The 16,153-nt window shown below is 49.9% G+C and overlaps 1 protein-coding gene across 1 annotated transcript in view; it reads left to right on the top strand.

Annotated features, from left to right (window-relative positions):
- The window catches only part of LOC144935218 (uncharacterized), a 35,356-nt gene extending 19,893 nt beyond the window's left edge, over nt 1-15,463 (top strand). The window contains exons 2-4 of the mRNA XM_078861744.1: nt 9,137-9,239; nt 12,238-12,399; nt 13,029-15,463. Coding sequence (XP_078717870.1) covers nt 9,137-9,239; nt 12,238-12,399; nt 13,029-14,017 — 1,254 coding nt within the window. The 3' untranslated portion in view covers nt 14,018-15,463. The remainder of the gene's footprint in view (nt 1-9,136; nt 9,240-12,237; nt 12,400-13,028) is intronic.
- Nucleotides 15,464-16,153: the final 690 nt, after the last annotated feature.

Genomic DNA, 16,153 nt, shown 5'->3' with positions numbered 1-16,153 from the left:
ATCGAACTCCAGTCGCAAGGTTCACAGTTCTGCTGCACGCTAACCACAGCCCCCCCCTGCTATCAAAATCTCTGTATAGACTGTTGGGGCAAGTGCTGTTAGGGAGCACCTATGAAGGCCGGCACGGCACACGAGGGGGTGGGTGATTAGCACCATGCCCGGCTGCCTTCATCTCCTGAGGTGGTGATCTTTACAGACCGCACCAGGTACGCATTTGAGGCGGAGTCGACCTAGGGGAGGCCCAGGACCGGTTCAGATAATCGTCGCTGGTGTTAACCTGGGTGGCTGGGTTCGTAGCGCAGCGCACCAAGCCGCTGTACCAGCGCTCCCCACACACTTCTACCGTGAACCTCGTCACGACGCCACCCCAAGCTCCCTCCACAGCCCTCCCGACACGGCTGCCTCCCACCCAGCACGGAGCACCACACTCGCCTCCCTCCTCTTAGAGACTCGGCTGAGATTGCACTCGTTGATATTCCGTACATTGTGCTATATTATTAAACTAAGCATTTTTTTACAATTTTTTTTTACCAGGTCAGGCCCACTGAGCTATGTAGTTCAGAAGCGATCTGGCCGCAAATGTTATCTCAACAAAGTGGCTTGCCTTGTGGTCATTTATAGCAGCCACGTTCTGGAAACGAACGTTGGTTCTCAACGTGCGTTTAGAGTACAGTGTTTATAAAATACATTGTCAAGCAGAACTCCCACACCAACCCAATAGGCGCATTGATCTTCTAGCAACTCCCCCATGTTATACACATGTACACCTCTTTATCCGCTGCTGGATGAGTACCCTCCCCATGCCGCTGGTCAGTGTGGGTTGGTGAAGATATGGACGTTGCCACCTGCACAGTCGTCTACAATCGACAACTGTATGCGTTTACAAGAACACCGAGAAGAGCCGGTTTCTAATCTATAGAAAAACATTGGATCATGGATTAATTATGATAATGGCGGGCGTAGTGTGTCGTTCCACGCTTTTGCTCACTGCTCTTTACCGAAGAGCCACAGGCAGTGATGGGACATAGTGTACATGTAATCCTGTTTGTATTTATACACATGCAGCTGGAATGCGACGCGATTAGTAGGAGCCCACGCTTGGCAGGGAACGGGTGACGTGCCCCCCAGCACAGTGCCCCGACAGCGCGTGCAGCTGCCCTGGGACCTCTGCAGGTGCGGCGGCCAGGCGGGCGAGGGGCCAGGCAGGCGAGGGGCCAGGCGGGCGAGGGGCCGTGCGTGCGTGGCCAAGGGTTCGCCATGTACTTGGTGCAGTAAGACTCCTCCAGGCAAAAATACTCAAATTATAACTACATTCATCATGTCTTTGCGTTTATAATAAAAAGTTTTGCCGGCTGGCGCGCGGGCAGGCAAGTGTGCGCATCTGCGTGGTAATGCACGGGGTGGAGCCGGGTTCATTCGTTGCGCTGATGTCACCCTCCATCCCAGCCGTGTGGCCCCGATGGAAATCGCGGGCAGTGCTAGTAACAGGTTCAATAAGCAGAAGTTTTTCCACTTCTTTGACATATATCTGTCCCTCCTGAGATGCAGTGTCTCGTCCGGCTCGTTTGAACCAATGCTGGCAAAACTGGCACTTGTTTAACGACTCGGGCAATGCCTGAAGCTTTTTTCATCGCTGTTTGTCTTTTCTCGGCCGTATTGTGTCATCACGGAAAGGATAAATCTATTCTAAATCTCGAAGTGGCGCACGTCGTTTGTTGAAGGGGATGGCTCGTGGAAGCGACATTTCGCACGACCTCGCCGGAGAAACCCTTCAAGTGGATTTCTCGCCCTTTGCTCGGCAGCGGGCGCACTTTCCCCAGCGCTCTGCAATGGGATTGTCATTGCGCTTGCGTGACAATACAAGCAATATTTGTTCTTTTTTCCCCCAAATAAAGTGCGAAACCAAATGTAGGTAAATCTTTTTGGTGCAGTCTTTGATGACCCAACAGACGATCAACTTGCTCCACTTGAGAACCCGCTTGAGTCACGGCCAGGAGCCGATTCAAACCCTCACCGGTGCCGCTGGAGCACTCCGGCCTCCACTCATTGACAAGCTCGGTGGGATGCGAGTGCTTGGCCTGCAGTTTCTCAACTGCCTTAAAAGGTTGAAAGTTTTTGGTTTTTTACATTTCTCACATTTTTCTCCTGTTTTATGGGGATTTTTGGGCTGGGGGAGCTTGTGGATTTTTTTCTGGCTGGGGAGGAAATGTAAAAGCTTTTTTTTTAAGATTAGATTGAGAAATGTTAGTGGTCATAACAACAACAGCATAAATGTGACTCTCGTGTGAAGACGTTGCACAAAGACGTGAATAGACAAGTTGTCCCCTTGGTGCCGATGGAGCGAGGATAAGGTTGAGAGAATGGTCTGCCTGTCCCTACAGCGAGTGTTTTTAAGTGGTTAGTCTGCTCTGGTTTTTGCACGACCATCGTTACATTCGCATGAAAATTGAAATATAATTGTCACTGCCTTCTCAGTCCAAGTAAAAAAACGTTATTGCTGTAAAAGTCACTTTGAAACGTTCTTTCGAAGTTCCCCCGTTGCTCAAGCCGGGCGAGGTGGCGCACACAAGGAAGTTGGTGTGTGCCGTTTATCCTCGGCCTGTAGCCACGCCTGTGCGGTCCTAGCGGGTGTGGTGGTGGTGGTGCTTGTTGTATCACATTCACATGAAAGAAAATGAAGGTCGGGTGATGTTTAAAAAAAAAAAATCTATGAAAGGAAATATTGTATTTCAAAAATGCGCAGGTGCTCTTGGCTTTCTGTCGGCGAACAGAAAGCGCGTTTGTGTGAAACGGTGGAAAGTGAATTGACCACGCTGGACTTGTTTCCCTGCAAAGCCATGGGTTTTTTTTACTCCCAATACCTTACACTGAACTCTTTGTTTAGATAACTCTTCTGTCATTTGTAATTAATCAAAATGATTTTTAGAAAAAAAAATTAAAGGTGTTATAAAGTATCTGAAAGGTGAAGGTTTTGATGTTGCAAGTTGAATGTGGTGTTTCCCTCCCTGCGTTTAGAACTTTGTACTCATTCTGCCCTCTGTGTCCTCGGTTGTGTTGACGTTGTAAAATGTCGTCCACTTGTTGATGTTTATGCCTCCGACTCGGAATAGCTGGAATGTCTGCCGAGGATAACATTTCCCTGGCGCAGAAGAGCGACGCGCTGAGGCCGCCGCGACAGTGACAGTGACCACACCTCATGAGCACTCTTCCAGAAACCATAAAATAGCAGAGATATCCCAGAATGCCTCTTATTTCTTGACCTTTGGTCAATCCACTCCTGAATGAAGGCCCTCTCCCAAGTCGCCGGCATCTTTCACGATCCTGTCGTGCGATTAGAAGCTCGTCTGTAAAATGGGACGACACGGACCAGGGATTTGAGTAGATCTTTAACTTTGCGGTTACAACGAAGCAATTCCAACGCACGGGAGAATATTAAGCGAGACGTAATCCCGGCGGAGTGGCGCGTGATCCGGGTGGCAGGATGTGCTGCAGTGATGGGGTTTGCGGGATGTGCTGTGCGTGGCTTGGCATCACAGAAGTGGCCAGTTTCACTTGCGTCACTTCTCTCCAGCGAGGCGGGGGATGGGGGGAGGGGTCCCACAATGCACCGGCGACGTTTTACAGTGGATTGGTATTTTTAGCCTTGGTTGTATGCTTTGTAGCACTTTTCGACATGGCATGCACTGTGTCACGCAGCCTGGAATGGCGCGTATACTGTGTCCGTGTAGCATGTGTGGGGACTGTGCTGATGAGAATTGCTGCTCTTGGTTCTTTTGTTTATATTGAGGTGGTCTCCTGTCAATCTATTTCATTTTTTTTTTAAATGGCTAAATCATTGTCAAATGAAAATGGTCAAACCTTTGTAAAACTCGCCATTAGCCATGATCAATCCAGTGCTGAATGAAGGCGTGTGTGTGGTTCACATGTGTTTGGGGAGCAGTGGTGCAGTGGTTAGCTTCACTGCATTATGAACCCGGCAACCCAAGTTCTATTCCTGCTCGTGGCAAACCTTTTGGTGGTAATGATCCGAGCCAGCCCTAGGCCTCCAGACCGGCTTGGTTTTAAACGAGTACTTGGCGCGGTGTGTAGTAAATATAAGCACTGGGGAGACAAAGGCGGCTGGGTGTGGTGTTGGCCACACGACGCCCTTGTATGCTGTGCCGTGCCGGCCTTCATAGGCGCTCGCTAAGAGCACTTGCCCCAGAAGTATGTTGAGGCTATATAGGGGATCTTTGCCTTTTGTGTGCTTTCACATGGGTACAGTTGAATAGGGTGTACAATGAATATGCATTTTGACTCCTCTAACAAAATGTACAAATCAATCGCTGTGCCTTTATGAAGCATGCCCACCCGTCCCGATGGCACCGCGTCTCGCTGTGACCCACACTCGGGCGGCTGCAAAATCTCTGCGATCAGCGCGATCATCACTTGGCTAGACACATGGCAGTGTCTGCACTGCATGTGTGCACGGTGCATGTATACACTGTCTGGGTGGATGACCCCATAGTTCGGGGTTCATTCACAGATAAGCTTGGCTTGCTCACGGCCAACAGTTAAGATTTCTGCAACCCACCCAGTCATTTAAAAAGTGTGACCTCACTCGCAAAAGTAGGCCATTGTGTGTGATGGTGTCATAATCTGACGTTTGAAATTAATTCCACGAAAGAACACTGCAATGATTGTTTCTAACTCGTAGTGGACGTGGCTGTTCTTGCAAAAGAAATAATATCCACGACTCTAATCTTCATGGGACTCTAATCGTGTATGACTTAATCTTGTTAAGTAATACTTTTTTTATCTATGTATGCTCGATAATTTATGTGTATTATTTCTAACTACACATGGAGCTCTGACCGAGTGTAAATTTTGATTGATAAAAATCTGACTGAATATCTACATTGCACTTCGGATTTTTCTTGCGCTCTGTACCAGTGTAGTACCATTCCTGCGTGTTCACTGGACACCCTAGCCCGTGCTTACAGTGCTTTGGAGGTCGAGTTCGTGGTGTGCTCTGCTCTATGGACTACAGGGTGGCCAAGAGGTTGCAGTACAGCAAGCGGGTTATTTGACCCATCTTTGCAAACTGTTGAGGTTTTTAGGCGCAAGTAAAAATAAATATTGAAGTATTGTGGTTGACATTTTCTCTGGTAGTAAACGACCTAGTTTTTGTGGAATTAAAAATAATGAATGCACATCCCGGATAAACGCATCAAACCAACAAATGTAAAACATCGTCTAGCTAGCGTTGTTTGTTTATTGTGGTAACTTTACTTGATTGTTCATTTCCCAACAACTGCGTGCCTGTGAGCCAACCCACACGGTTCACGAGGCCCTTGTTGGTGAAACCGCCCGAGCAGATGTGGGAAGCCGAGTCCTGTCCTGCATCGCCAGGGTCTCCACGAACACCGCTCCTCCTCCTCCAGCGGCAGCGTGCCCGCAGCGCGCTGCGAGGGCGGCGTGTGGGGCATGAGAATTGTGTTCCTAGGTCTCGTATCTGTGCACGTCGAGTAAGGTGAAGTGTCCGCACAGTTTAAGCTCTCGGGGGGGCAGACATCCTCGCAGCGCACGACTCTTATCTCGTTTGAGAAATTCTGGTTGCTTCCGAACGGGCGATGTCAGCGTCGAGATGCTGATTGCTGTACTACGGCAGGCGTGGTAGTGGTGCTGCTGCTGTGTTGTTGGTGTCGCTGCCGGACCCCGCCGCGTCCAGCTGCGCTCTGTCGTGGCCAGGAACTGGCCAGTGCATCAAATCGCTGGCACGGCTCGCCTCCGTTTATTAGTTGTCCAGATAAAAGCGTTGGCAATGATTGTGAATCGCCGTTACGGATATGATGAACGCTTAGCGAAAACTGTTGCGTTTTGGATGGGAGTCAATGTTTTGCATTAAACGGACTTAAAGTTCCCCGCGGTGACTCCCTCTTGTCCTGTTTTAAATCAACAGTGAGCGTACAGTCCAAAGCAGGCACGGCAAACGTGGTTGCTCTGCGCCAAATGCTCATTGTGCGATACGTCAAGTTCGCAGCCCTTATCGATCCACTGCTGGATGGAGGTCTTGATGGGAATCTTGCATGCTGCTCAGTGCGGGGGGGGGGTGACGAGTTGGCCTATGGCCTGGTCACCACGTGACTCGCCGCTGATGTCAGCCGTAGCCAGGTAATGGACTCAAGTTGCCGGGTTTGAAGTTCCACGTGTATCACTACATCACTGTACACGTACCGCTTGCAAAAGTGTACTAGTTTTAAATCTAGATTGAAAAAATAATTTCTTTAGAAGTGCTTCTTGTGTTTAGTCTCCCCTCTGCACCTCCGGATCATAATATCAGCTACGTACAGTTTGAAAGAAGTTATACATATATACATGCAATGCGTGCTTTTTTTAAATACCCAGGGGAAGATTCTCAAACCTACCAGCCAAGAGAAGCCGTGTGCGTGCGTATTAGACTGCTGTGGCCATACCAGCCTTTATGTTTTTGAAAGCGTGGCCTTAAAGAAGCCTGTCTGTATTTGTGAACATCTGTGTGAAGTATAGCCCTCACTATACAGACGGACAACTTGTGCCTCGCCCTGTGAGAGCGGACAAGCCAGCAGTTAATCCGAGCCCTGCATCTGTCAGGGCTTACAGGCTTGTCAACGAAAATAACACTGTCAAATTGGAGAATCTCCATCGTATGAAAAAATGAATGTAGGCGGAGATTACGTAGAAAACAACAACGTTGGATTCCAGCAAAAATGATTAGGATTCGAGGCATGTATATAAAGCAATCCTCAACGCTAGTCTGAACTGGCAGAGGACATGTATGGGCATCGCAGTGCTGTACATTAAATCCACCTTGCTTAACGATTTGTCTATAGCCTTAGAGTCCTAAACACACTGAATCAGGCAGCCAGATTAGGGTGGGACGTCTGCTGATCATGTGCGTACAAGGGCGGGCCCATGATGTAGCTGCTCACCCTGAGCTCTCAATGTCCCGAGTGCATTGTCCTTGTGCTGGTCGCCTTTTGGCGTCCTCTGGTCTAACACTAGTTGAGACTAGGCTCTAAAGAAAGCCGTCTCTGGTGTGGACCAATCGGTTTCAAATGCATGCATACACTACCAGAGCATGTTTTTTTTTGCATGTTCATCACGAGTATATGTAGTTAATGCAGACATGATTCCTTGCAAAAGGTTTCAATTTGGTGTTTAAGCATATTAACACCTGTTTTATTGCTAGAACGGGTAAAACTTATTCTCGTACGTAGCCAACCGTGCTAATCGGAGGTTTGGGCAAGGTCGACAAACTTAACACAAAAGGTAGTTTTGAAGAAATGAGTTTTCAGTCCAGAGTTAAAAGTGCATATCTTCAGTGGTATTTTAATATCGGAAGGAAGTGCGTTCCAGACGGCCGCAGGAGCGCGCCTGAAAGCGTGAGATGCGGTAACAGTCTTTGCTCGATGGCCAGCCAAAAGTCGCTGTGAGGGTAAATGTGTATTATGTGGTGCAAAGGCGAAAAACAAATCTATATATATCTTTTTTTATAATTGTACATAGAGCGCTGTATACACTTGCGTGCAGATTTGTGTGGGAATGTACGGGTGTCGGGTGTGGGTTGCATGTGACTCTATGCTAACATGAAAAAAACGAAAATAAAGAATTCAGATGGCAGTGGCGTTTGGGAAGGGTGCTCTGGCGATAGTGGTTTGTCTGGGAAGGAGCCCGGCCTGGGCAGCAGGCGCCCCGTGGGAACGTGATGGAGTGCAGTGACAGCCCGGGGCCCTGCCTGGTGCGGTAACGCCGCACACAGCCAGGGCGCTGCCCCCAGCGCTACACACGTGACACCGTAGCCTGATGATTGGGTACCCAGGAAAGCCTCGCGGAGTCCCGAGACACTTATTTTTTTTCCGGGAGAGTCGTGCCAATTTTTTGCAGTAGCGGGGTGAAGCGGTTTCTTTGCATAATCTTCAATAGAGTCATTGGCTTGTAATTTTTCACCACAGTTAGTGTTTTTTTACGGGAGGAAATCGAAGAACCTGGAAGAAACCCATGCAAAATAAGGGGAGAACAAACAAACTCCACACAGACAGGTACCCGAGTCACGAGTCGAACCCAGGCTCTTCTTGCTGTGAGGGCACGAGTGTTACCAACGTGCCAGCCTGCCGCGCGATAACCACCTGTGTGTGTGCGTTTCTGTGTGGCCCGGAGGACAATCTTGTGTCCGTAGCCAGCGAGTTCACTTTCAGAAACTGCTGATGTTCGTTCCGCGTCGTTGTTTGTCAGGACACTGCTTGTCGCGGCTGCTGCTGCTGCTGCCCAAAACCCATTTCAGCACTTTTAAGTGAATATGCCCATGGAGTCAAACTAGTTTGTAATGATAGCCATGCATTTTACAACAAAACATTGGGATATCTAAACAAATATAGACGGCACGTTGCAAAACACACCACAGCATACTGAAAATGTTTTGTCTATGATGATTTGGGTTGAGCCGAGAGAAATGAACTTTTAATGCTGGCAACATTTGTATGAGAAGCATGTTTTGCATTTACACGCGACTTTTATATTTTTCAAGCGTCGTCTTTTCAAAGTGGCTCATTATTGTTCATAATTAAATTGCTGTCATGATTAAGCCTCTAACTGGCTGCTTGCTACTGTTTGATCAAATCCTAACTGAGACATCCGATTTTCATGACAGGATCCCCTTCATTTCTTTCTGTAACTCCATCATCCATTGACCAGCATCGGTTGTGGCGACAGTGGAGGTAATAACGGCAGCAGTGATGATAATGATGACCATGGGTTCGTAACTCATAAAAACACCATTAGGAATATGAGCGCCGTCACTTTCTTATCGGCGGTAATTATGAAGAAGAGTGATAAAGTTCCACCCAGCGTCTCATGAATATCCACAAGTGAGACGTAAATTGGTGTCCCAAGTGCCACTTTGCTTGTGTATCACGTCGCAGAAGAGGTATAGCAGCACTCTCCTGAGTTGTGGCTGCACCTGCAGGACTGGGGTCACACGACCAAAATTTGGCCGGATCGTTACGCGTGGCCAAACCCAAACGGGGATGAATCGGTGTCGAGCTTGTTTTTTCCCACAGTTTTTGATTGGGATTGCTTTGCCTTGCCTCCTGTGTGCGTGTGTGTTGTGTGTGAGAAGGCACGGGAGCTGTGCCACGGCTCGCTGGGGCAGCCCTACTACTGCGACACGGGCCACTGCTGCGGCGAGTCTGGCTGCTGCACCTACTACTACGAGCTGTGGTGTAAGCGCCGTCGCGTTGCGTGCACACGGGCGTACGCGGGCGGCCATGGTCACTTCGCACCTGAGGGCCACGTAGAGCCATAATCTGTAATTTCTTCCATTCGTTTCTTTCTGCACGGGGTCTGGTGACTTAAATGGCTCCTGTTTTACGAGGCCCGGCTTCAGATGTCTGCTTTTCTCGGGCACGGCACTTAGTAAGTTAATTAATTTAACAACTCAATCGTGTACGTGCAGCACTTGCTTGCTAAGCAAACGATAATGTCTTCCTCTATTTGATGGGAATATGCTATCAGATGGAAAATAAATAATGTGGTCTAGGACAAAATGTAAAACACACTGAGATAATGGTTTTGGCATGCAGCGTAATGGGAAAAACCAGCAGCCTGCACAAAGCCACCAGGCGTATGCATTACAATGTGTGTTCAATTTTGACATTGTTTACTTAACGGGAAACGTAATAATTGGACGGCAACCATCAAAAAAATATCCCATGACAGCCAAGTATCATTGAAAGCAATACTTGAAAGAGTTTCTGCATCCATCGCAAACTTGTGAATTTGATCGTTGCATTCATTGGGAACACACTTGCACACGCGTGTGAACACGCACGTCGGCAACACACTCCTCCACTTGATGTGTCAGACTGACAAAAGTTACTGGTAGCAAGCGTCTCTGGGTATGGCACAGCAGGAGTGGTGATGTGGCCGCCTTCCTCTCGCCGTTGTCGATTTTGACGCGCGGTACCAAGTACCCACGTTGCGCTATTTTAAATAGTTGGAGATGCTCAGGCCCAGTGTTTACTCCGTCGTTTTCCTGTTTTGTCTGTACAGACCCCTGAGATGTGGTCGCATGTAGACGCTTGTGTTATTTGACGCCGTTTTCCACCGTTGTGATGCATGGACAAAAAATCAAACTCGGGTCGCTGGAATAAGAATCCATCTATATGTTCAGGAGATGAGTCTTAAGGACTGCTCCATTATTAAATGGGAGTTCATTGCCGTTTTAATAATGGTTAATATAAAAGGAGAATGTGTCGTAACACATACTTTGGCCACCATCGTAGATGTTATGGAATGTATGCCGTAGAATGTGCTCTTAAACAAAAGTCTAGATTACGTTGAGCTATTGGGCAGGAGAAAATGCAAGAAGGAACCAGATGACTGATCACAACTTCTGAAAGGGGACTTGAAATATTTTTAAGATATGATTTAATTTAAACGTGAACTGTTGTGCAATGACACCCAAGCGTAAATAATGTTTTACTATTTGCTTTACCATGTTCAACCAACTGAGCTACTTGCTCTTTTTTAGAAGCGATCTGGCCGCAGAAGTATCTCATGTGGAAATTCGTAGCAGCCAAATACTCTAAACGCGTGACGTTGATTCTAAATGTGGAGGGAAAAACCGGAGGACCCAGAGAGAAATCTACGCGACCGTGGGGAGAGAGACACGCAAACTCCAAATATGCAGGCGAGGGAGATAACCATCTTGCCACCACGGTGCCCCAAATACTACTATCAGCCCCAGCTCGCGCTCCGCGATGTTTACATGCGAACAAGCACGGACCCATACAGGCACTCAAGGACACAAGCGCGCATTCACGAGGGACATTCTCTCCATCCTCCAGCTTTGCTGGGTTGGAATTTGACTTGATCTTCATCATGTGGATTTAAACGCAGGCTATCGTAGTGTTTACTCCGGTAAGAGGTAAAATCCCGGTCGGGGTTTCTCGGCCCGTTGTGCTTCTCGCATCACTGGGTAGGGTTGTGTAGAAAGCCACATTGTTACATACCAGGAGACAGAGGGACTGTGTACTCGATGCGTCTTCTATCTACATCCTCCGCACAAATTATCTTAAGCCCTTGACGCGCCGTGGATATCAAGTTGTCCACAATGAAGGTTTGAGCAGTGCCTCAACTAGGTTAATGCTTTTATGTTCTCGACATTGATACTTTGTGTGCACAGAGTGCAGCGGTAAATGGTAATGAAAGCAGATAATTGGAGGGCAGCAGCAGAGGTTACGATGCAAATTGTTGGCAGATTCAGGTTTCCGTTGACGATAAGCAGCGGCGCTGTGAACCGACTTGATGTCGGATGTTTCCAATCCATTTAACCAGATTTAGCACTGTTAATGTAATTGCAGCAATAACGTGTTTATTTGCTTCTACGCACGTAAGCCACTTAAAAAATATCCCCAAACCTCGTAAATATAGTGGCTCACTGCTCAGAATTCATTTTCCGTAGGCACCAGTGGAGTGACGTAGTTGTTAGCGCACTGCACTAAGAATCGGTGAACTGAATTTGATTCCCAGCTATGGCTAACATGAGTGGCGAGTGATCTGAACTCGTCCTCGGCCTCTCCCACAAACTCCTCGCCAACCCACACTAACCAGTATGGTGAAGTATGGTTAAACATCCCTCTGCCAGCAGTGGTTTGACAAAGGGCTGTAAATTATATGTTTATATGCCTCGTGGACCTCAGAATTTTTCAAATGAGCAATACATTTATGGAGAGGACACCTTTTACATGATGGGCGACCCCCGTTGTTCATGCAATGCAGACCTTGTTTGTGTTGGTAAATCTTTTTTGTTTCCAGCCGGCATTAATTTCTCTGAATAATTGCGAGTGTGCGATTTAAGCATTGAGTACTTGCGCTGGTATTCCCTTGTGTGTCTGTGTGGGGAGCGGTGGCGCAGTCATTAGTGCGCTACGCTACGAACCCGGCGACCCGAGTTCGATTCCCGCTCACGGCCAACACCAGTTCCGATTATCTGAACCAGACCTCGGCCTCCCCAAGGTCAACTCTGCCTCAAATGAGTACCTGGTGCCGTGTGTAAACATCGTCCCTGGGGAGACAAAGGCAGTCGGGCGTGGTGCTGGCCACCCACCCCCTTATGTGCTGTTTCAGCGATCATAGGTGCTCGCTAAGGGAACTTGCCCCAACAGTCTGTTAAGGCTATACGGGTGGGTCTTTGTCTTTGCCTGTGTGTGTGAGCAGGGTTCTGGTTGGTGTGGTCTCTCATCATCCTGCTGAGCTGCTGCTGCGCTTATTACCACCGCCGCATCAAAATGCGCTCCCAGCTGCAGCAGCGACAGCGACAGATCAACATGCTGGCCTTCGAGGGAGCCAACAATTACCCCGAGCCTCCACTCGACATACGTAAAGGCTCGCGCACCTGCACACGCGCACCTGCACACGCGCACCTGCACACGCGCACCTGCACACGCGCACCTGCACACGCGCACCTGCACACGCGCACCTACACACGCGCACCTGCACACGCGCACATGCACACGCGCACATGCACACGCGCACCTGCACACGCGCACCTGCACACGCGCACCTGCACACGCGCACCTGCACACGCGCACATGCACACGCGCACATGCACACGCGCACCTGCACACGCGCACCTGCACACGCGCACATGCACACGCGCACCTGCACATCGGAGACAAAGATGGCCCATATAACCTTTAACGTCGGGGGGAGGTGCTATTAAGGCCAGCATGCTGTACTAGGGGATGGGTGGATGTTTGTACACTGCACCAGGCATTAATATAAGCCCAGGTTGACCTCGGGAAGGGCCAGGTCCGATTTCGGATATTCATTGGCGATGTTAACTCTGAACGGGAATCGAACTGGGGCTGTTAGGTTTGTAGTGCAATGTGCTAAGGCCTGCACCACCGCTGCCCGTGTATACATCATTCCAACACGCACCCTGACGTGAGGATTGTGTGCCTCGGTGATGGACAACTGGAAGTAATGCATTTCTCTCTCTCTTAAAGGGCTCATGGCCATGTACAAGCTGCCGGCCTATGAGGAAGTGGTGTCTCCTCACAACACCCCTCCTCCTCCGTACAGCGCTCTGCATCAACACTCCTTGCTTGCCAGCAACTCGGGGGACGGTTGCCACGAAACTCCTCGAGACGAAGCCGGGGTCTCGGCTGCCTCTTCCATGCGGTCGTTGACCCAGGATCCATCCACGGAGGCGGTGCCCCTCCTCGAAGGGGCGGCCGTCCCCAGCGAAGGTGCCCTCCAGGACTGTGCCCAGACTCGGGCCTCGTCGCCTACGACCACTTGCGCTTTTGAAGAACCCGACCAGAATGATTTGCCAACGCAGGCTGTGACCCTGGCGAAGGCCACGTCCCAGCCCATTCTGCTGGATGACGAACGTCGGAGTTCTGATGGCACCCTGGCCTCTGCCCCTGACGATGTAGCGCACGTCTCCACCGGAATGAGGGCCAGCTCCCTGGACCGGCGTTCCGAGAACGCTGTCGGTGCCAAGCGCCAAGCCGCCGGGGCACCACCCTCTGCCCCGTCGGCTTCGGAAGGAACCGGCGCAGAGGTCTCCTCGCCGCTCGAGCCAACCGCCCAGCGGCCAGCGCCGCCGCGATGCCACTGCAGCTCCGAGAGCGGCCACTGCGGTCCCGGGGCGAAGGACAATGACGACGACGGCGGCGGTGGCAACGAGGAATTCCGTCAGCGACTTCTGACTCGGGACTCCGGCATCGACGTGTGCATGTGCGAGCATCGCCACGCCTCGGTCGCCCCGCAGTGCGGTGGCGGCGGCGGCGGCATCGGGGAGAGCGATGCCGGGGCGAGCGTGGGGGAGAGTCACGGGGAAGGGGGGGAGCGCCTGGTGCCAATCGCCAGCATCCCGGAGTCTTGCGAACTCTGCGAGGCGCGACCCGCAGCCGCTGCCGCCGCAGCAGCCGACGGTGCTTTGCTTAAACCCAGTGTTGGTAACAATGGGGAGGCACAGGCACTCGTGTGACCGTGCGGAAGTGACGCGCGCACACCAACCACTGCAGCTCGGGGAAATGAACAAAAACACATTCTTTTGAGAGAACCTCGCCGTCGTAATTCAGCCTCTTTTTTTTTCACTCGCCTACCTTCGGTTGCTCATTGTTGGCTGCGTAATCACTAAATCACCTTGTGAATTCTGAGCTATGTTTTTCGGAACTAAAACTTTAGCATCGATTGCAGGCTTAGGACAATTTTGCTTAACAGCTCGGCGCACTCCTAATTGATTTATGAACTGAACAACTTTTGCTCTTCCAACTGTTGCGACAGTTTCGGGTTGGTGATTTGTTTCTCGAGTGTTCACTTTGCAATTTCCCTTCATGTGTAAAACTGAAGGATGTGGCGGCGTTGACGGCATGTGGCCCACGCACCTCCCAGCCAACACCCGCCAGGCACACTTTTGCTCGACAGCGAATTGTCAGAGTTGGTGCTTTTCGATCTCGGGTGTGATGTGCTGCATCGCTATTGCAGGTGAAGCTGTGAGTGATGATTTAGGTTTTTCCTTCCCCCACAATGCAGCACCCACCACGACAAGGCCGATGTTGTGGCACGCGACTCTACGGCGGAGATCCGCCGCGTGGTGGTTGCGTTGGCCAGGCGCCACTCTGTTCTTACGTGCAAAGCGCCCAATTTATTTTTGGGTTTTCGTTGAATCCTCATGCATTCCAGGTGTGGCCAATTAAAGGAAACGGAAGTCATTAATCCCACCGACATTGCCAAGGTCGTTGACGTAGCGGTTCAACCGCAGCATGGTGTGGTCGCCTCGCCACACACCTGACCTGCATGAGGAGAGGGCTTGTAGCTTCCTGTGTACTATTGGTTGTATGTGTCGTCCTGTCGTGTGATGTTAAGAATCTTACCTGTGAACTAACAGCCTATAGTTGTAGACCGTGTCTGTGATGTAGGAGGGGTTGCCGAGGGTGGCTCTCAGCCAACGCCAAAGTGTGCATCCACGTTGTGTGGAGCATTGTCACTCGGTCAATATAATAATGATGAGAACATGTTGGTTTTCCTGACTAACCAGCACTTAGGGCATCAATGCCTACAGCCGGGTCGTGATGTTAACGCGTTTTCCGTTATTTTGACGGACGTTTTACCATGGTGGGGCTGCAGTGGTGTTGAGTGGGTAGTGCTGATGAGTGCCGATTGAGTTATAGTGCACGTATTAAATGCATTATTTACACGAAGTAATAAACTCATTATTCTGTGGCCCTTTTTGAAAATGATTACTTTATAAGCTGATATAAATATATATGGTCACTAGACTTCAATAGCCCGCTGATTTATATCGTACTTGCGGTGCGCGGATGCAGAAATGCAAGTTTGGCGAGTCCGATTCTACGTCTTCACGCGTGTGTCTTCGTGTAAGATTCGATGCATTTGGGTGCCCCTGGCTTCCACGTACTCTCTGTGAACAATAAAGTAATAATATTTTTACATGGAGAGGTCTGCGTGCTTTTTGAAGTTTTGAATTCATGTCTGTCAAATTAAAATGAACACAGATTTGCATGTAGATTTGTCTGCGAGCAGCCATCAACCAATTCCCACCCACAATTGAAAATGCCGCGCCTTATGGCCCTATCGGGAAATCTACTAAACAATGGCACACGGGGCATCTCGTGCCCTGAGGACATCGGCATGATAAAGGGCGGTCTCCCCGGGATTGCAGGGCGCACTCTGTTCCCCCGCGATGTGCAACGTTTGACACCGTGCACGGGTTTGGGATTGCGTCTTACAATGCGGAGAATAGGGTCACGCTGCTCATGGCAAGCTCCTTTTCCTTAATGCTTCTCTGATGTTCAATCCGCTATAAGTGAACATCTTTCGTCCGTCGTCCCCCATCTCAAGGGGCATCGCATGTCAGTCTTGGGTGCCTTCGGAATTCCAAAACATGGAAGTGGCTCGGCACACGAAACGAAAGTGCTAAGACCGTGACAGCGCGGACGAGAGGAGCCGGGTTCCCTTGGTGTCCGAGCTGGGGAACGGTCCAAGCTGAGAAGGATGTTGAGTCGCAGGTGGCGCCGTCTCCCTGCGAGTAAAGCGATTCTACCGGTTGGCCATGATGCATGTTCATGAACGGTTAAACATTCAAATAAGTATTCCCTGT

Source organism: Lampetra fluviatilis, chromosome 12, assembly GCF_964198595.1.
Source record: "Lampetra fluviatilis chromosome 12, kcLamFluv1.1, whole genome shotgun sequence".
Taxonomy (NCBI): domain Eukaryota; kingdom Metazoa; phylum Chordata; class Hyperoartia; order Petromyzontiformes; family Petromyzontidae; genus Lampetra; species Lampetra fluviatilis.
This window is presented reverse-complemented; position numbering and strand designations above follow the sequence as displayed.